We start from the raw sequence: 21,853 nt of genomic DNA, 5'->3' as shown, positions 1-21,853 counted from the left end.
AGGCGAGGAGAAATATCAACAGGTAATAAATGAATGTATATTACATAAGAATATGTATTATTATGAATTGTATATTCAAGCTCATCTTTCTTTATGTTGGGACTAAAGGAGTCCTTCTTTATTTAGTGATTAATACTTAAATTTCTTACTTTTGATATCCTAAACTCAGGACCACTGAAAGAATAAAGTCAGAGTCCAGGAATGGACCATCAGAGAAGAAAACTTCAGTACCATCAAGCAGATGCAAAGCTACTTATATCTTATTGCCCAGATGTCTTTATAGAGAGAGAAGACCTAGAGGTTCAGCTTAGGGTTCAGCTTATACATTCAGCTGATGTGGATGGGTGATCTGATCCGATGTGTGTCCTCTGTAACTCTTCCACTATTAGTGATGACATGGGGAACGGGAGCTGAATATGCTCTACAATAATTTGCTATTTTAAGCTCCAGTTTAGTAGACAACTTGGATCTTAATTAGGGTTGGAAAAAAAAAAATAGGAGATTTATGCATTTAAATACACCCTGCATTCATTATAGCTGAGGCGACATTTAATAACTTTGATAAAATGAGCCAAGAGAGAATTGCATTATAGCTTAGCAAATATAAAAGTGATGAGTCAAGGCATTGGTAACCATAATTCCTCTCAATGTGATTGCCCTGACTCTATCATTGCTGAAACACATCAAGGAATTTTGGCTTTTAATGCAGTGCTACAGGGGGGAATGGACCAAATGCCACCATGACACAGTCTTGACATTAACACACGTAGACGGCAATGAAACTGTATTTCATCCTCTGATGCTAGTTGGTTTTTATCTTTATTGAGAATCACTGGATTAGATAGTGGTCATTTTAAAAATAACTTGAAAGAGGTGCAATATGTTTTTCAATGCATGACCTGCAATAATATTGTCTTTTATGTGTTGTTTAGGTCTGGGTTTAGCATTCAACTTACAGCCTGCCTTAACCATGATTGGCAAGTATTTCTATAAGAAGCGTCCCATTGCTAATGGATTGGCCATGGCTGGAAGTCCAGTGTTTCTGAGCACATTGGCACCTCTCAATCAATTCCTCTTTAATGCTTTTGGCTGGAAAGGAAGCTTTCTTATTCTGGGAGGACTTCTTTTGAACTGCTGTGTGGCTGGGTCGCTTATGAGACCTGTTGGACCGAAAAAAGTCCCGACTGTGAAAAAAGATGTTGAAAAAGGCACAGGAGATTCTGCCTTGCACAAAAACAACAAGAAGTCTTGTTGGCAAACTATGAATAAGTATCTAGATCTGTCCCTCTTCAAACACAGAGGGTTTCTGATCTATTTGTCAGGAAATGTCATTATGTTTATTGGTTTCTTTGCTCCAATAGTGTTCTTGGCTCCTTATGCCAAGCACAAGGGAATTGATGAATATTCTGCTGCTTTTTTGCTATCTATCTTAGCCTTTGTAGACATGTTTGCTAGGCCTTCAATGGGACTCGTGGCAAACTCCAGGTTTATCCGGCCAAAGATTCAGTATTTTTTTAGTTTTGCTGTCTTGTACAATGGGGTCTGTCATATCTTGTGCCCTCTGGCAAAAAATTACACTGGCTTGGTGATATATGCTGTATTTTTTGGGTTTGCATTTGGAATGGTTAGCAGCGTTCTTTTTGAGACATTGATGGACCTCGTTGGGGCTGCCAGATTTTCCAGTGCGGTTGGACTTGTCACCATTGTGGAATGTTGTCCTGTGCTCATAGGCCCTCCTCTAGGAGGTAAGAATCTATTTCTTTCCATTTTTTCAGACATTACAGCGTAATCTTGCAATTTAACATTGAATAAATATAAACATTGTTCTTAACGTTGTTTAATGTTTTTGCTATGACTAGAAGTGTACTGTAGCAGCAGTATCTTTGGGCTTTGCAGCTGCAGGTTCACATGAGAATCTAAAGGCATTTATTGTGTGCATTTGCAAAAAATAGATTAAGACTGTATCTCTACTGGCCCATAAATCCATGTGGTAAATGTATGTTTTCCTGATAGCACATAGAGCTAGTTTTGCAACCTTGAGTTACATATATTCATCTCAAATTTGCTCTTTGACAATGAAGTTCTTACTGTCTTGAATTGATTGAGTCTGTTTTTGTGAAGATCTCACAGAGTGGCTTATAAATTCTCCAACCTAGTGACAGCTCAAGGAGCAATCTCTTACACTCGCTTAAACAATTTTAGTTTGTCTACACAGAGAGGATTGACATTTCCAGAGAGAAGAAACTAGTAGGGGGGTGGCAGAAGAACAGGGGCATCCACAGTAGCCTAGGCAGGGTGCATGCATGGTGGGATTCCATCATGGAGCGTTGCGCCCTAGCATGATTACACACCACAGCTCTGCTCACATTCAGTTCTTTCACATGTTCCTATAGCCAATGGATAAGGCAATTCAGAATGTGAACTGACTGAAAGATGGCAATGTTACCAACTTCTCTCTTTCAAGTGTAAGGGGAGCTTGAAGAGAGCCTAGGTGTATAGCTTAGACTACATTCATAACTTCTTGGCTTCTTGCAGCAAAAATGATGAAATCTTATGTAAAATATTTTCTATTTGCTAGCTTTTTAGTCAGTATTTAGTAATGCTGCTAGTAAGCTTTATAATTTTAAGGTCTCTGATGATATAAGAAATGAAAAGATAGATGCTCAAATCTTGTTGAGAAGCATTAGTGTGTATCTTGGTGTGTGTGTTGCAGTGTAAACCTAACAATATGAGAATACAAAGATAGTGAGATTGCCAACTTTGTGAACATATACTATACCCACATAAACACTGCCTCAGAAGTCAGCAAGATTATGTGTGCCTAAAACCATTTCTGCATATCGAAGTGTTTTAGATTACTGTCAGTATTTCTGTGAAAATAGCATTGTTGTGTGCAATTGTAAATATGCAAAAACAATTGCATATAACTCCTTTCAGTAAAATAATATTTGTACAAGTAAATTTTTAATACTTCTCAAGGCATTCCATATTTTTATCATCATTTAGCATACAAATTCATAAAAGTTGAACAAAATACATTTTTCTCACAGAGACTCTTCCTATGCCACCTAGTGGGGGGTCTGAGCCTGTGACCTCTGGAGTGCAGCCTTTTCAGTCAGGTTCTGAAATCAGTGTTAACTCTAAAGATATTAAATCTAATATTTATGGAGCAATAGCTTACACAACTATTTTTTTCAGTATATTAGCTTTTCAGGAGTTTTGAAAAACATTTGATTGTGCTATAGTTTTATGAATAATTGATTTAACTTGTTAAATAGAGACAACAAAAGGAATGAACACATGGAAAGGCTAAGTTCCAGTTTTGACTAGTTCATAGCCTTTAAAATATTATGCAGAAGTAATGCTAATTCATAATTTAATTTTTAAACATCAGTTTTATGAGACTGCTCATCAATAAAAATCAGCAAATTGCACTATTTACACTAATAAGTGAATTGTACACTTGCAGTGCTATTTTGAGTTTTTTCTAATACTAGGTTTGTGGAAAAAAAAAAAGTCTAGAATAATTTAATGACTTCTAAATGTGTATCCGGTGAATAGACTAGCATTATGTCTTCAACACAGTAAAAGCCTCTAAATACATACTAAATTGAAGTGTGAAGGTTATCCTGAGAATTTCAGTTATAGTGTAGCAGAGTTCAGAGCTAAGTACTTGGATATGTACAAATGTTGATTTGGGAATTGTGAAAATTTAGAAGGAATGGCTGATAAATGGAAAGAACTGTTATAATTTATTTTCCTTGCCATGACCAAGTTAATCACAGAGGTGTGAACGTAATTTTTACGTACAGGCCTCATAGTTTAAACCTCATCAGTTAAGCATGATGGTTGAAGGGAGAAGTCTTTCTCTTTCAGCAGTCACAGGAAAGTAAACTTGAAAAGCAGGCATTTAATGCACAGATAGCAGCCTAAGAAGGCCCATACTTCTTCATCCTATTGTGTGTATACAGCCTCAGTGAGTACCAGGCATTCCAAAACAATAGAACAATTAGAACATGAATAAAATGAAAGACTGAAAATAAAAGAGCTAAAAAACTGTCTGTCATTATTCATTAAGCTTTACTTACATTGTTCTTCAATATTCTATAATTGTCAGTGACTCCAATGACAATTTGCTGGCTTCACTAATACAGGTTTTGTTATAGTTCCACTGTCTATGTTAGAAAATTTTAACATGTTGAAAATACTTTTCTACTCCTACTTCAAAACCAAGGAATATATAGATATTTCTCCAAGAGAAGGATGTGGATTGTATTTGGCATCCTAGTCTAAATACTCTTTCTTGTCTTTGTATTTCAGGTTGGTTAGTAGATGTTACTGGTGAATATCAGTACATGTATTTTGTCTGCGGAGTGATTGTGACTGTGGCCAGTATCTGGTTGTTCATTGGCAATGCCATCAACTACAGGCTTTTGGCAAAAGAAAAGAAACTAGAAGATGAGAAGCAAAAAGCTCAGAAGAATGCTGACTCAAAGGAAGTGGAACCATTAACAAATAACGAGAATGAAGATGCTTCCAGCAGAGCCGACAAAGCTCTTGAAGATCCCTCAGAAAGAGAAACCAATATTTAATCTGCATTATAGCTCAGAAGGCAATATTTATGACTTCCATTAGGAATCAAGACACAGACCAAGTTTTGTGGTAATAATGATCAGTCACAATATTGGATGGGAACAGATTTTGCCCTATGGCAAAACTCTAAGTTAAATTTCTATCTACAGTTTATTTATTTCAGCGATACAAAATTAAGATTACAGAGGTAGTGATTCCATGCAAAGGAATCCATCAGACTTTGACTCTGGACAATCAAGAGTCAGGTAAACCAGACTATAAAGCCTTCCAATGACAAACATTTTTGTTTCAAATGTATATCTACTACAAAAGTATCTTCTACTCTTATTTGGGAAGATACTTGCAGTCATCCTTAAAGTATGGTTAAAGTCAGTTGAAATAATCTGCCCAAACTCTACTTACCACTAATATTAAAGAGAATATAAGTTCAAAGATTTTTTTCAAAAGAGGCAGAGTACCTGACTGAAAGCACACAGAAACTCTTTTTGTATTTTGTATTCCCACTAGATAAAAAATACATTTCTGTATAAACAATTATAATGTGGATGTAAAAGTTAGGGGTAGAAGATGAACAACTAGTGGGCACCATCTCTAAAATACAATAAACAGCTGATTTATAATATATTCCAGAAGTAGTTTCCTCCTGTGATAGCTGACTACATTGTACTTCAACATACGCATTTGAACACAAAGTACATTCAGATCTCACTAATTCAAACTAAGCTAAAATCTCCCTGTACATAAAAGATTTAAACCCAAGATTTGCATTGCTAACAAATGTGGCAATTAGTTTGATTATGCATTCCTATGTGGCTGAATGATCTGGATCAGACTGTGAAGCCTTTTTCCTAAAGGGACTAGATTCAGAATCTGCTGAAGTTAAAAGGATACTAACCCTTGGCTTTTGTGGCCCAAAACAGTTTTGTTGCAATGACTTCAAAGTAAATGCTTGGCTTTCTTGGCAAGTCACTAGTTATTTGATGGTTTCCTGAGAGGAGATTTAAGGTCTAACTTCAGGTCTTTGCAGATAGGTATCTTCCTACCAGTTCCCTTTCGCATGAATTTAGTGAAAAGCTGCTGCTTTTTTTTTGTAATGCTGCTTTGAGCAAAAATGCTGCAAGGCATCTTGACAATGCCAATCTAGAAGCTTTGGGAAGGAAGCTTTGTCTGGGAGCTTTGACATATCAGTTCTGTGCAGAATATTTAGTCTTGTGTGTACAATTTCACACAGATACTCATATAAATTAAAATGTACACAATTGTCCTCCTCCTTTAGACAAAAAAAAGCATAAGTCTACAGTTTTACCTTACAGAAATCATTTAGCATTGCATTTGAAAGCTAAAAGTGCAAGCTTCTGAAGGTAATAAATGAAAATATTTCTGTTGTATTTCTAGGTAAGGAAAAGTGCCATTTGTTTTGGAGAGATGCATATAAATGCCTCAGAAATTGTGAAAATTAAGGATCTGATTCATAAAACATTTATGCACTGTTTATGCAGGATAAACTTACATTGAATTCCAGGAAAAGAATATCATTCCTTTTAGCCCTTTTCTAAGTCTCAAAAAGTTGGAAATATAGTGCACAGCTGTGGTAAACACACTTTAAAGTGCCAATAACAAAATAAAAAAATTATTAGTAAAATTTAGCAGAGTGCTTTTAGGAAGTTATTTCTTAATATTATTATGTTCAACATGATTACTTTAATTTTTCTTCTAAGAATTTTGGTTGTGCTTATTTCAGTTTTTCTGGGTTAGCCTCTCATATACTATGATTTTCCACAGTAGTGCTGAACTTTTTAATTATCTCAGCACTGTTTTGGGGGAGAAGCATCATGAATCTACTCTCAGCATGGTACGGAAGTTAATACCTACTTTTTACCTAATTATATTCAGGAAAACCAGACATCTCCAATGAGTTCTGTAGTTTTACAGAAGCATCAGCAGCAAAATATATGCATTTCAGAATTTTGGGAGAAAATATGTTTTGGATGTTCAGATTTGAGCAGTGTTCTGTGTAAAGGAGAATGATTTAGTCCCAGTAAAATTATAGTTCTTCTCCCAGCCCCCAGCTTCAGAGAGGAAATAAATACATTGCATCTGCTAGCACCCCATGAGATGGAAGCATTGCTCTCTTTTTTGACTATACAAACATACTGAGTGCATTCCAGGACCTGTGGAGACCCCGTGTGCCCATAGCCAGAGGGTGATGAGGACTCTCATAGACACTAAGCTTTCATACAGTGAGGAATATTGGTTATAAATACTGGATTGCAAAAGAAGAACAGAAATTTTAGCTAAAGTGTAGTCATCAGGAACATCAGTCTGCTCTTACAGCAACTGGTTAAAAGGCAGAGATTATTTGAAAAGAGATTAATACAGAGACTGAACAAAAATGTCTGAGGCAAAATTGTAGGTGCCTGTTATCTCTTTGCAAAAAACAGCATGAGTAAGAATACGGGGTAGAAGACAAGTGTCAGCTTTTGACTGAAGGCTGTTAAGTGTTGCTGTTGCTGAGTAAAAATGATGATTAAAAAAGTGTCTCAGGAAATATGCAGGGAATTTGCCTGTTCTATGCAGGATCTCAGAATACAATACAAAATGGCATAGGAAATAAGGGAAAAACAAGGTTCCTTGAGCCACAGACACACCTGACCACTAGTAACAAAAATTATGTTACTATCTCAGAGGAAATAAAAATTTCTATAAACCCTCTACGGAGATGCTGCTCTTTCATCTCTTGTAAAGTGTGGTAAAAAATAATAGGAATGAAAGAGCTACTTTACCACCACTGACCAATGTACAGTTTTTAATCCTGTAAGGCTAAATGATGCAGCAGACAACTGCATATAAAGTAGGAAGACATTTCCTTACACCTCTTTCATTACTTTTCATCTTAATACTAGCAATAGAATAAAAACCATCAGCATACTCTTGATATTACTGAATATTAAAGAAGTTAAAATCCAGAGATTAATGGAGAAAATTGGAACCATATCTATGCAAAAACTGCCTTCAATTAAAAACCTGTGTCTTCCAAATAACGTGTCCTAAGGGGGCAATTGCCTCATAGTAGAGGTAGGTGATATTTCTAAAAGTAATGATAATAATAAACTGTCTTGAATCAATGATATACTGAGCAACAAAGTAGCAAAATGAGTATAACTTGCCTTCAAACCCCTGAATATCACTCTTACTTGCACAGACCTGTAATTTGTACTGTAAATCATTTCATCATTACATTTCCGCTTTTATAATTAGACCTGAGTATATAAACCATCTCTCTAAATTCCCCTGGTTTCTTTCAATTACCTCACCCTCAGTCTGAACCACTGCAGGGTCAGGACTGAGAGATTCCCCTGCCCAGTGATGAAGAAATATACCACATGCATCTGTTATGCACTATAAAAATCTGTAGTTTCTGTCAATCAGTGCAAGCAAATCCTTAATTGGTCTTATTCTCATTTATACTCATGTATAGCTCATTCTTTTCTCTGCCACAATATGACTAAGCCTAATTATCCTCTTGCTCTTATTTGATCAATCCAGAAAACATAATGCCAAATTTTAAAATTAGTAGGAAAGTGGATAACATCAATAATATTTTTTTCCCATTTAACATCAACGTCAAATTTCAAGTTGTTTTAGTGAACACATAGAGATACTTTTCTTTCTTTAGGTTTTTTGATATAGAACTCTCTACTGGCTGGAGGGTTCTCTATTGCCCTTTCCACTTCTCACTATTCATTTTCTCTACTATTTCAGGAACATATAAAAATTTCACCCCTTCCACCTTTTTGCATTGAACTGTGGTTGCAATTGTTGTCAGTTCTGTATTTCCATTCATGAGTTCAAAAAAGCATCTTTTTGTATGAAATCCTGTGCATAAATAGTCAGATTACAATGCTTTTATTTCAGGAGTGTGATTTGTGAACTGTTTTGACAGAGCTAGGGAAAATCTACTTCACCTTAAAAAAGATTTTTTAAGTGATGCTGTCCTTATGAGAGGAATTTCAAATTTTACTGCTGAAATGAATGGCAGGAATTTCACTGATATTGTGATTCAAAATTCGTGTGAATGTTGATGGTCACTTTGCATATCAACATCTAGTGTGCTTAAAAACATTTGTCAATATATACATGATTTTTCCTCTTCAAGAATTCTTGTTCCTCTTGAAAGTTTCCCACTTCCACTACCCCATCGCATTTTTCATTTTGATGTAACACAGAGAATTTGGACCAGGAATGTAGTGACTTATCTTTAATGCTTTCTTGTAGTTGTTTTTCCTGAAATGCCACATTTACCATGCTGCCAAATGCAATGTTTTTCACTTGCTACTTTCAGGTCAGGTTGTGGGTATTAGTGGAGAGGTATTACTGAGATACAGAATAAGCTACAGATACCACATAAAGCCAGATTTGGGGCAGCTATCAGGATTTCACTAAACAAAGCCAGTGACCACTTTTATAGAGGAACATGCTGACGACACTGACAATTTTGCCTATAAAAAAACTGAATCAGGCAACTTTTGTTAGTTTCTCTATAGATGACTATTTTTCTACTCACAGAGAGGAATATAAAGGGAATTTTAAAATAATTATTTTCAGAGATGGCATATCAGTTTTAACAAGGCTGTCTGGATTTTTTTTTGGGGGTGCACTTCTGATATTTGTGCATATGTATACATTGAAAGTTCTTGCATGTACTATCACCTTTTTAATCAAAATTTGCATAAGCATTGCTATGTGATTTCAACATAGTTTGCATGTTGTAATTTTGCAGTTCAAATTTTTCTCATCATCTACCTCTTAGTTGAAGTTTGGAGACTTGCACAATCCTGGAAGAATAGAGTTGACAAAATGCACAATGGTAAAACCTGTACAGACTATTAGAAAGTCTCACAAATATTTGAAGCTGCTTACTGTTCTATTTTTAAGGCAGTGCATATCTATGACCAAATTCTTTGAATCAATTGACATAGCTTTATTAAGCCTAAAGACTTAACCCATACTTATGAAGTTTTTGCATCACTGACCTGGTATAAAAATTCAAAGTGTGATTTAGATATCCGGAGTCTACTGACCTTTCTGCGAGATGTTGGCCTGCCTTTCTTTTTTGTTTGTTTTCTTATAATTTCTGAGTTAGTGAAATTAGTAAAGTTAATACATCCAGTTTTTAAAAGTATTACAGAACACTTTGCATTTTGTATCCCTGAAAAAATGGTTGTGTTTTTTTTTTTTTTAAATTTAGAAATAATATCAAATTTTAGCTTGTTTTTCCTTTCATGGGGCAGTCGAGGGAGATGATCACAACATATTGGGTTGGGGCCACGAATAATGATTGTTCTTCATTCGCTCTTTATAAAACCAGAGATGATTGTTTCTTCAAAGATATTCTTCAAACCATTCTTGCCTTCTAGGACCTAGTACAAAGTCCACTGAAGCCGACATAAAAATACCTATCAAAGAGCTTTATCAGATGTTGGGGGTGATGTGGCTTCAGTGGAGGCTTGAGCCTTATTTTCTCCATACCAAATCTCAGGAGTATCAGCAAATGTGGAATTTGTTATAACTGGCAAATTTGCTATGCCTGCATATTCCTAACTAATCAGTCCCTAAATTAACGCACAATGTGTATTATTTTAATAGTCTGTGTATATAAATAAATTTTAAGAATCCCACCATAAACTCTGAATGTAGATTAAAAAATATAGAGGACATATTTAAATAAATATCCAAATAAATATCTGTTAACCCCAAAGGAAATTATCTGTTTCCTTTCAAGCCTTCTTTGAGCAGTGTATAATCATTCTTTTTCTTTCTTCTGGAGAAAATGGTTTATGTCTTTTGTGAATGTATATATATACATATATATATAAGGGAATATATATGCAGAAGTGGTATGTGTGTATATATGTATTCCCCTATATATAAAACTCTAATTTATATATATTATATATATAAAATATATATAATATTTTACAGTAAGTTACATATTGTGCCTGATAAATTCAACATATTTGTAAACAAATAAAATACTTCTACAAATGACAGAAAAATTTAAAGCTTTTCTGTAAGAGTGTGTTATTTTTCACTTTCTGCCAGATTTATTTATAGTAGAAAATCGTTCAAAAAGCTGCAGTATTACATAACACTGATTTCCAACCATGATTCAGTTCAAAGCAGCCTAAGATCACTGAGAATTTTCATTGATGTAGGTGGTAAACCCTACATTGTTGGTGAATTTGATTGTTGGGTGTTTTTGCTATGGAAATCTTAACTAAATGATCTTTGAACAGACTGCAGTAGACTGAGTTTTCATTTATTGTGGTATGTATGACCAGTTCGTACAAAGTATCAATGGACGTGATATTCTTATAACAAGTATGGAAAATGAGAATACTCTTGGGCCTACAAACAAGATCTTGTTAAATTATTATGGGAAACTCTCCAGAACACTAGTCACTAAAAACACTGATAATTTATCATACCTTTTTAGAGGTTTTGGTGTTTTTATTTTGTCTGCAAGTGGGCAAGCCCATGAAAAGTCTACATGTGGCTCTCACTCTTTAAAAAAGTGTTACCTTAAAATTATTGATGGGTTTTTTAAAAGTGGTACATAAATCACTTACATAAATACCCTTCCTGCAGAGTGATATAGCTGCATTTTCCATTTATGGCCTACTAGGAAAGATCACTGTATCTGCAGTTTATCAACAGACTTTGGTATTGCTATGCAATAATTAAACATGCAGTAGCCATTGTTGTTGTCTAATAAAATTGTTTCTTCCTTTTTGTATTTTGCAATACTCTATGGTTTTTACTTGAATATATTGGCTAGATTTTTTTTGACAATCATTTATTAGCTAGAGGTGCTATTTATGTTCCAAAGAGATCTGAGTGAATGACAGCATTCTCTTTCTAGATGCCAAATTCTTTTCTTGACCTGACAAAATTAATTGTTCATAGTGTATATTAACCCTGTAAAATGCTTATGCATTGCATTTCATTGTATTTAAACACATTTTTGCTCATTAATTTCTATTCCAGACTTGTACTACTGTGTAATATGTCGAGTTTGTCCATATATATTTATGGAAAATTACAACAAAAATTGTGTATAATAAGAAATTGGGGGGGGGGGGGGGAGAAAAGAAAAATTAAAATAAAATTTCCGTGTAAAGTTTCTGAAAGGATGTAAATGCTGTTTTCTTAGACTCCTTAATAGTCTTACACCTTCAGAGTGTGCCAATATTCCTATGTTATTGATTGATTCATTATTCAAATATAGCAAAAAATCCCTTATCCTTGCATACAGAAGCAGAACTTCAAGATTTCCTATGTAGAAAAGATACTACTAGTAGCAGAACATGCTACCAGCTACTTACTATTCCTGATTCCACCATAACTAAGATTTAATATCATACATTACTCAAATACCACCTTTACAATAAGGATTTTTTTCCCCATTACTTGAATTGGAATTTTTTTTCTATATTCCATGTACATGCAAAAATCATTCTCCAGTCACCAATACTTGTGTTGATACAGAGGAGGAGTTTAACCATGTGGCTTGAAACATTGTATGTAGACAACTCTATTTTATAGCAGCTTTCTAAATGTTAGAAGTTCCTATGTTTTTGTCAATTGACTTAAGTCTACAATTGCTTGCCTCAGTTAAATAGGTATTTATTTACAGAAGGTGATTGGATATTTAAAATTAAGATATGAAGGAGATGTTTGAGACATTATTAGAGATACTGACTTTGCATACTGTCTAAACACCTTTTACACAGACGCACAGTAAATTACTAGGAAACAAAGGTGTAACAGATGAGCTATTGAATAAGAAAGAAATAATTTCATCAGAGCAAATGGTTGTTATTTTCATATTTCTAGTAACTGTAAAATCTATTTTCAAAGAATTATGTCTATATCCTCTTGACATGAAAGTTTTGATTCAGCTACCAGAATATATTTAGATTTTGTTTAAATTACCCTTGTAATATACGCATATCTGTGTGTTTTAGTATTCATAAAAATACATTTTCAGGAATTATCCGGGGGAAAAAGAAAAAGTTAAAAATACATAATGGTGAAATTGTCCGTTTGGCACAACAAACAAGGTATGATATTGAACCCTGCTCAAAGACATTAACAATATCATTTTCATGCCTAAGAGTATGTTGCCTCACAGAATCTGATGGCATGACTAAAATACATTGTTAGGAAATAAATACTGAATTCAGAAAAATCATTCCTCTTCCTGAAGTTTTTTATTTTGATAGTGTAGTGGCAAGACAGGTGGAGACTTCAGTCTGTAGTTTGTCTCTAAGATCAGCTGTTACTGTTTTCCCACATACGGTATTTTATTCTACTAATGAGCCCTTTTAGCTCTGCAGGTTATCCCGAGTTCAGTAAATAGGTTACATTTGCCACTGCAGCTCAACATTAATAACTTCAACAGTTTTATTTCTCTGACCAGGAGTTAAAAGCATTACCATTCAATAAAGTTCTTAATCCATAACATGCAGTCAGCCCTTAACTTGTGTGGGATCTGCGCTCCAACTGGTTCCCTCTAAGTCTATGGGACCTGATGGGTTTAATCTGAGAATACTCAAAGAGCTGGCTGAAGTCATCATGAAACCTCTATCAATGATTTTCGAACCGTTTGGGGAATATGAAGAGGACCCAGTTGACTGGAAGCTGGCAAACAACTGCATTTGCCATAACATATTATGCTTTTCTTCATTTTCTTATATTGAGATAAGACAGTGCCCTAGAGATCAGGGATGCTGAGTTTATTCTTTTAAATATAGAAGTCTGAGTCATAAATCAAAGAAAATTAAATGCTATACATAGTGCATTAACAAGAGACACATAATTGGTGATTGTCATTCACTGGTCAAAAAAGTAGTTCAGTTTTCATTGGATGACTTCTAATTACCAGTGCCTGGTGACACCAAGATGTAAGTCCATCCCATAACATAACAAATATGTTTTTTTCTCATAGAAACTTCTTACAGGATCCTACTGTATAATGTAATGATGTTCCACCTCAAGACTCATATGTGAAAATATGATTCTGTTCTTTCTTTACTGTATGAGACCTCCATCTTGCTGTCTTTTCTGTACAAAGGAACTCTTGACCTAATCTGCGGTTCCACTATTTTTTCTCACAAAATATAAAAAAAGATCATACACCTGGACAAAATACAAAACCACTGAGACAGATTGATATTTTAAGGACATTTTACCCACTTTTTGTCCTTTAGCATAGATGGATCTTAAAACATCTGGAACTGTACTGTCTTAAATTCAGTTTAAAATTTTAGAATTGCAGATTTCACATATTATTTGCAAATTACCTCAAATCAATATTTCAGATTAGTATATCAGAATGAAAAGTAATTTTTCAAAACTAATATTAATCCTAGATGATTTTCTTTTTTAGGATTTTGTCAAAATTTGGAGTAATGGGCCTGGAAGGTAATTACTTCCCCTCTTTCATATGTTCTTCTCCTAACTCTTTCACTGATACTGATCATACAAAAAGTACATATCAAGTATAATAATATATTTTAGCTACTAGACATGGATCTTCTTCTAAAAAAATACACCTAAACAACAACAGAAAAGGTAAAAAAAGAATTATTTTCCAACCATTTGGAAAAACAAAACCCCTCAGACCTTATGTGATAAAAAGCATCTCTGAGAAATTTCTTGGAAGTGGCAAAGTCTCCATAAAGAAAATATTAATCCAAATGCTTGCCTGGAGGAGATACTGCTCAGCATTTAAAGATATCATCCTAAAATCTTGCACATATTATTTTAATTAAAGAGAGAAATAGGTGTTAATATCTGGAAATTGTCAATTTTAATTTGAGTGCTTTTAAGCAGTAGTATCTATGCAAGGGTTTCTTTTATTTTGTAAAAAAAAGTCAAAAAAACTATGAATTTTCTTTCTTTTGATATGTCTCTTTTTTTTCTGGATTTAATTATATTTTTTTCTGATGGAAATTGTGTAACTTTATTTAATCAAGCAATATATATTTTCTCTATAAAATTGTGACAGCAGAATAGTTTGGGTGCTTTCGACATCGACTATCTAGAGTCCCAAACAATTCTTATGGCTGTTCCTCTTCCTACTTCCCTTCGTATCATTTTTCATAAACCAGAAATGTGTGCAATCTGTTTCGACACTTTAATGTCTATGGATTTTGAATGGAAAATTTGCTAATGCCACTTTCCTTGTTTTTTAATTTAATAAATGTAGAAGTTCATCAGAACAATCTGTTTTGGTTTTGTTGTCCTCATCAAAGCTCATGGACACCTACAAACAGTATGAGCATTTAACTAAACTTTTATATGGCATTGAATTCATGGCGCAAAAGTAATGTGAAATATTTAGTAAAAATGTGTTATTTGAACATCTTAAAACTCTCGAAATTTTCTTTTAAATAAGTTTAAAAGTAACACTAAAAGAAAACATTTGTTTTATATGATCTCATTCAGATATCCCTAACTTGTTTGTGCTTGTATTTTCCACAAAATAAATATTTTCAGAAATGGTCCTCTAGAAGCCTAAAGCTGTATCTAGGTACCAAAAGAAATGGCAACATTTTCTGAAATATCACAGATGTATCAGTTTTCACTGACAAAGGGTTTATGTTGGAAGAGCAGTGATTCATTTTGCCAACCATCATTATATATTTTGATTAATAACTGCAATTCCAGTTTGGCCTGAATGATAAATGAGTAACAGTTAGGCACTATAATTATTCAGTTCAATCACTGAACTGAATAATTGGGGGAAAGTGGTTGAGGTTGAAATGAAGGGTTTTTTTTCCCTTCACAGAAAAAGTGCTTATTTGCTTTAATTACAAAACAAAGCTTTTCGATTTCATTTTGAACCTTCTAAATGGAAATAAAGAGAGAACTGGGTATGATTTATAAAACAACAGGATTTGGCAATGATCACATGATTCATCAGACATAGAGACAGATTCTGTTCTTTCTTCTACCTGGCATGAATGAACCCTGATTCCCTCTTCTAAAGCTGCTGGAGATTCAGGACAGAGTTGCTATCCTGCTGATGATTTTTATTGCTGCAGAGATTAGCAATCCTTTGTTCCAATTCTCATGCTGACACTCTACCACCTGGACTATATGTCTTTGAACAGCAAATACTTGATGCAAATTGAAGGAACAACAGTAAAAGGAATTTCTAATACCTGCACACCAGAAAAATCCTATGGAATTGTGTTTGGGGTATATCACCACAAATGCATTGGTTTGAAAAGATACAATACTCATGGCTTTTGAAAGACTGAAAAAAAAGTATATTAGCATTAATAATCTCTAATTTCTTTTTACTCATGTCCATTTTACTAATGTCCAGTGCAAATAAAAAGGGTTTTTTTGGGTATTAATAAAATCCATACTCAGCTGTTCTGTGTTTACACTGACACTGGACTTGTTGTATTTGTTTGAGGTACAGTCTGAGTTGATTGAAAATTACTTCCTCATAGAACTAGATATTTTTCTTCTCATCCTCAAACCCAGAGGGGTAAAAGTTTGGTCTGGATACAAAAAGTAACTGAAAAAGGGAAATAATGCCCCAAAGTACAATTATTTTCCAAGAGAATTAATCTTTCTGGCAATGTTATTCCCACAAGTAACAGTGTCATTAAATAATTTTAATTCTAGGTTCCACTCAAGTTTATTAAAGCAAGATTTTCTCTTAAAATTAATCAAGTGAAAAGATATTAAAAACTCATTCTTAAATTCTGCATTTGCCACACCAGCAGCAACAACCTGGAGATTCAGTGCATCTGGCAAAGGGTTGCAAGTGGGCTGTTAAGTATATAGTCCGAGGTGCTCAAAAGTGTGACATACCTAATTGCCCCCCAGAATTTGACATTAACAGGAGTTTGCAGCCAGAGGACTGCTTTAAGTTCTGCACTTGGTGGAGGGCATCAACAACAAGCATGAAACACCGTGGAACCATTTACAACTCCATTTTGTGTATCAGTTAATAACTTGTTCCCACATCTCTGTCCTCAGACTCAGCAATGTGTTTTCTGTTTATTAAAGCAACAGTCATTGAGAGGTCTTCTCAATAACCTTTCTCTCACCTTCCTCCAAGTGCAGACCAAAGGGCTGACTGTAAAGCCTGGAGTGGAAATTGCTTACTTCACACTTTTTGCACATTCTCCAGAATACAGTTAAGCATCCACAAAACACAACAAGTAAACAATACCTTGCTTCAGTGTTGCAAGGTGCTCAGGTCAGTGCCTTGTCTCACTGGGTTGCATCAAGCAATATCTGTTCTGATGACAAAAGTTTTAGGATGAGCAGTTTGTGTGATTCTTTCTCTTCTATTTGTAAGCTTCAGTGTGCAGGAACATAATGCACGGGGAAAAGGTTTTAAATTTGTGGAATTACCTTTCTGATAGATTTTGCCAAAAACCTGAAGAAACTCACATGAATTAATCAAAAAGCTTAGTGAATAGATTTTTGCACTTCAGGGTGCCTGTCCTTAGGAGGGTTTGTCTGCCAAGAAATTTTCAGTTACTTTATGGAAAAATACATTCTTGGTCAAATTTTTTTGACCATCGTATGTGACTGTGAAAATTCTTAGAAATCACATGCTGGAAGTACCTTAAGGCAGTTTGAAGGAACATGAAAAAACCTTTAAATATAAGAAAATTCAAGAAGAACACATATATGTCTCTACTCCTAAAAAACTTTTCTCTTTTGATACTGATTTTATAGGAAAGCTGATAATATTTAGAAAGTTGTCCCTATAAACAAAAAGAAAATGCAAGATAACTGGATTTTGTTTCACAACTGTAGTATGGATTATTTTAGGAAATTTCCAGGCAACTTTCTGGAACTGATTTGTCTCTGTTTTCCTACATTTTTGAGTATATGAGGACTTGTGCCTAGACACTTTTGTAAAAAAAGGTGAAACCTATGAATTCAAGGGATAATATCACTGATTACTCATATTTTTGTGTTCTCAGAACACATACTCTGTTTCTTGTCACTTTCAAGCACTCGAAGGACCACTTCCCCTGATACAGAATTGCAGACAATGAGTTCTCAGCACGAGGTTGTTAGCATCCCTCAGAAAAGAGTACCACGCCACTACTCACTTTCTAACACCTCTGGCCTAGAAAGAACTTCATAGTTCAGCCAAATTCAAAGAAACTTACAGACATTTCTCTAATACTCTGCTTTTTTCTAAGTTAGTTTTATTACCATGGGAAAGAATAGATACAGACATTTCTAAGAGTGCTAATGGAATAGATGCTGAGGAACATATTATGCTCTCTGAAGCTAAAAATATAAATCAAGCACTGGTTTCAGGAACATCATCTAATCTGTCATCTGACTCACAGTCACCATATGTCCTTTTCTACTATGAAAACAAGTATCTGTGAATCCATCTGGTTACCCCTACATTGAACCAGTTGGTTAAAATTATGCAGTTTTGTGGACCTGCAGAGGGTGTGCAGGAAAGGAAAGGTCCATGCAGCCTCCTACTCCCTTGAGCATTCCTAGCTGCTGTGTTGAAACACAGACAACTGCTTTTTGTCACCAATGGTTGAAGAGAAGGCCATATGCTGCTAAACTGGTGTTCTTTTTCCATCTTTTCGTCCATTTCACAAGATAGGGCATGCTCTCTCATTGTATGTCTCCCCAGAATTTGTATCTCCCGGGCATGTCCCGGCTTGTTCACTTCCCTGCTCCCCTGATTCTCTGCTGGTTGGCCGGAGAAGCTGCAGAGAGGAGACAGCCCCCGTTTGCCCTTTCCTTCTCCGGCTCCTCCTGCACTCCTCCCCCTTTTGCCCTTGTCCCTATCCTGGTTTGTCCCCCCGCTTGTCTGTCTCATGCTCCGTCCCATGTTCTGGCCCTTTCCCCTCCTGAGCTGATAAAAAACCGTGTGCACGTTGGAATAAAGGATTCTACCGGCACCATACCTTGTGTCCCGGACCAGTGCTGTGCCACGGCCCCATCCGTCCTTCGGACCGCGGCAGACAGTGTCCTCTCAGGATAGGGAAGTAAGCTTTAGATTCTATAGCACAAATAAAAGGAGAAGGGAGGAAGGAAGCAATGAGTGCAATCCTCAAAGGACATGATCAGCTCTATTTGTTTCTTAGTTAATGTCTCGTTTTTGAAGTTCAAAGTGTAGCAGTCTCTTTACTCTCTTTGCTTCAGTTAACAATATTGTTTCTGAAACTTTTTATGAACTAATGAAGATCATTTTTAGCCTCCTGCCTTCAGTTACAATACGTGACAGAGACTTACAGGTGCCTGCATAGTTTGTGCCTGCTGTGATGAAATTCTGAATGGTGCTTTCTATTTAAAATATTATTTCCATTACATTATAGAAGAGTTGAAACAAACAGATCTTTAAGAAGGTCTGTGGGCTTCTACAGTTAACCTTTTAATATAGCACAAGAATGACCATGCCTATTCTGATGTTCATCCAAATGACTGGATTTACAGAATTTCTGACTACATATGAAAACACAGAGTCTTCATGGAGCTCTACAAATTTCAGACTTATCCAACTGGTTTTTTTGCTTGATTACAACCTGATTTAAATGAGTTGGTGGTTCTCAGCTGGAGATGTCAGGATCAGCTTTGAAACTACCAGCCATATATTTCATTGGGTAAATCTTACCACTGAAATCTATCACCTGTTATGCAGGTAGCAGTTCTGGACACTGACTGTGATTGCAGTGAATTGCAATTTTAAATAAATTCTCAGGAACATATATACGTATGTATGTATGTATATGATATATATATAATGAATACAAACAGAAAAAATATGCACAAATTTTTAAAAATTGTTTTATCTCATTTATATACACATTTTATTTATGTTCAATAGCTTGTAAATGTCCCTAAAGACAAAGGAAGAAAATAATTTGCTTCAGAAAGCAAATACTTCTCAGAGCTATTTACTTGATCTCTTTTACATTAAATGAAAATAGGGTTATAAAAAGAGTCAGTCAAGTTTTCACTCAGCACTAACAGAAAAAATTCTCATCCCAATCAAATAATTTAAAATGTCCATTCTGAATACATCTTTTATCTCTTCACTTTCATTTTGCCTAGCATGTATGCATGAGGTTCCATAGGAATCTGCTGTACTAAGTATACAATTTCTGTGGAACTCTCCAGGTAACTTTCAGCTGAATTTCCATTTGATTCATTTCAACTTTAAAATATTAATTATTAAAAAAGTTTCATATTTCAACTTTTAAAGTTTTCCTGCTCATAGGGAACAATCCTCATTTAATTCAGGCAGTTTTTCTATATTCATAATTAACTGTCTATTTTATATTTCATCTACTTAAGCTCTTTTGTTAGGAAGATTATTAAAAAAAGAGCATATATGAAAGTGTCAAAAACTTCATCTGCTTTCATGGATCAGTAAATGAGATCTATCCTTATAATGTGAGTCATCAAGAGAATCTTCTCAGAAGATTAAAGGATTGACCCTAAAATGTTCTGGCAATCAAAGTCATGTAAAGTCAAAAAGCATACTTGCTGCTCTGTTCATGAAATCTGTACTTCCACAAAAGTAATGAAAGGCTTCTTTGGCCTTCTCAAACTTCAAGACTGTAGCTTAGAACTGAGCTGAGGAGAATAGAAATTTAGTTTTAACCCTTAAAAGAGTGATGCAAGTCTACCTTTAAGAAATCCAGTTGGGGCTCTACGTCTTTTAAAATAGTTTGTTGTACTCAGGTACAACAAATTCTACCCATTATAAAAATTAAAGTTCATCAAAAGCCAGGTTAATTTGCTGAAGCAACTCTTTATGCAATGATCTGAGAATTTTCAATTTTATGTCCATCTACAGCTTTCTGACCCCCTCTCTTAACTTGATGTTCTGGTGTGCTGGCAAGTACATTGCAGTAAATACCAGTGCAAAGGAAGCAGTCCTCTTTCTTTTATTTCCACAGCATTATGGAAAATGTCACCATCATGACTCTCATCTAGCAATAACTTCTTTGCAATCCAGTGGATTATTTCTGCTAGATATTTGCATTCAGCACTGTGAGGGAAAAATAAATTGCTGACAGAATGCAAGAAATAGTTTAAAAATCACAGAATCAACTAGATTGGAAAAAACCTCTGACGTAGGACCAAATACCTAACACCTTGTCAACTAGACCATGGCATTAAGTGCCATGTCCAGTCTTTTCTTAAACACCTCCTGGGACAACGACTTCACCACTCCCTGGGCAGTCCATTCCAATGCACAATTATTCTTTCTGTGAAGTTCTTCCTGATGTCCAACCTAAACATCTCTTGGTGCAACTTAAGACTCTGTCCTCTTGATCTATTGCTGGTTGCCTGGGAGAAGAGACCACCCCCACCTGGCTACAACCTCCTTTCAGGTAGTTGTAGAGAGTGATGAGATCTCCCTTGAGCCTCCTCTTCTCCAGGCTAAACAACTCCAGCTCCCTCAGTCACTCTTCATAGGACTTGTGCTCCATACCCTTCACCAGCCTTGTTGCTCTTCTCTGGACCTGCTCCACCACCTTGTTGCCCGTAAACAAAGACACAAACCAACAAAGTGCCGGTTTATGGGTGCTTTATTCGGGGCCCCGGGAACCTGCGGGCTAACGCCCCAAGTCAGGATTCCAACGACTCTCGTTCTCAGTTCAGCTTTTATACACAAACAAGTTTACATGTATTCTCACGGCTAAAACAATTACAGTTTCTATAGCAAACCAGGTGCAGTAGTTTATAACAATTAACAATCATCTACTCTAATCATAAATCTGCTTAAGTTGTCTTACCCCCCTAGAAACTGTTTAACAGACCCTTACCACATCTAAGGTACAAATCGTTACGTACATGCTTGACTAAATCTTTTGATTATTGTTTCTACTTCTTCAGTACATTCTATTCCCACGAACAAGGCTGCTGCTTAACTCACTACTGTAAAGTGTTGCTTTCTAGGCCTACCCTCTTACTTAAGCCTTAGCCATTCTACTACTAAATTTAAACTGCTTTGCAACAGTCCCCCCTTTTGAGCATTCTTCAGGCTTTGCTTGCAAGGATGCTCAAATACAGCAATCTTCAGGTTGCAGTTTCTTGATGGATAGGAGGTGATCCATTTTGCGGTGAGATTACTTCTTTTCTTGTTATAGCTTTCATGATGCGTCTCGTATGTTGACCTTCTTTTACAATCATTCCTAAAAGACACTTGTAAACAGTTATGGCTATGACA

The 21,853-nt window shown here is 35.3% G+C and overlaps 1 protein-coding gene across 3 annotated transcripts in view; it reads left to right on the top strand.

Annotated features, from left to right (window-relative positions):
• SLC16A7 (solute carrier family 16 member 7) overlaps positions 1-10,356 on the top strand; it is a 79,637-nt gene extending 69,281 nt beyond the window's left edge. For all 3 annotated transcript variants that reach the window (XM_051795822.1, XM_051795824.1, XM_051795823.1), the window contains exons 4-5: positions 933-1,745; positions 4,321-10,356. In XM_051795822.1, coding sequence (XP_051651782.1) covers positions 933-1,745; positions 4,321-4,592 — 1,085 coding nt within the window. In that variant the 3' untranslated portion in view covers positions 4,593-10,356. The remainder of the gene's footprint in view (positions 1-932; positions 1,746-4,320) is intronic.
• Positions 10,357-21,853: the final 11,497 nt, after the last annotated feature.

The sequence above is a fragment of the Manacus candei genome, unplaced genomic scaffold (genome assembly GCF_025592945.1).
Source record: "Manacus candei isolate 608988 ecotype Guabito, Panama unplaced genomic scaffold, ASM2559294v1 h1tg000043l, whole genome shotgun sequence".
Classification (NCBI taxonomy): Eukaryota; Metazoa; Chordata; class Aves; order Passeriformes; family Pipridae; genus Manacus; species Manacus candei.
This window is presented reverse-complemented; position numbering and strand designations above follow the sequence as displayed.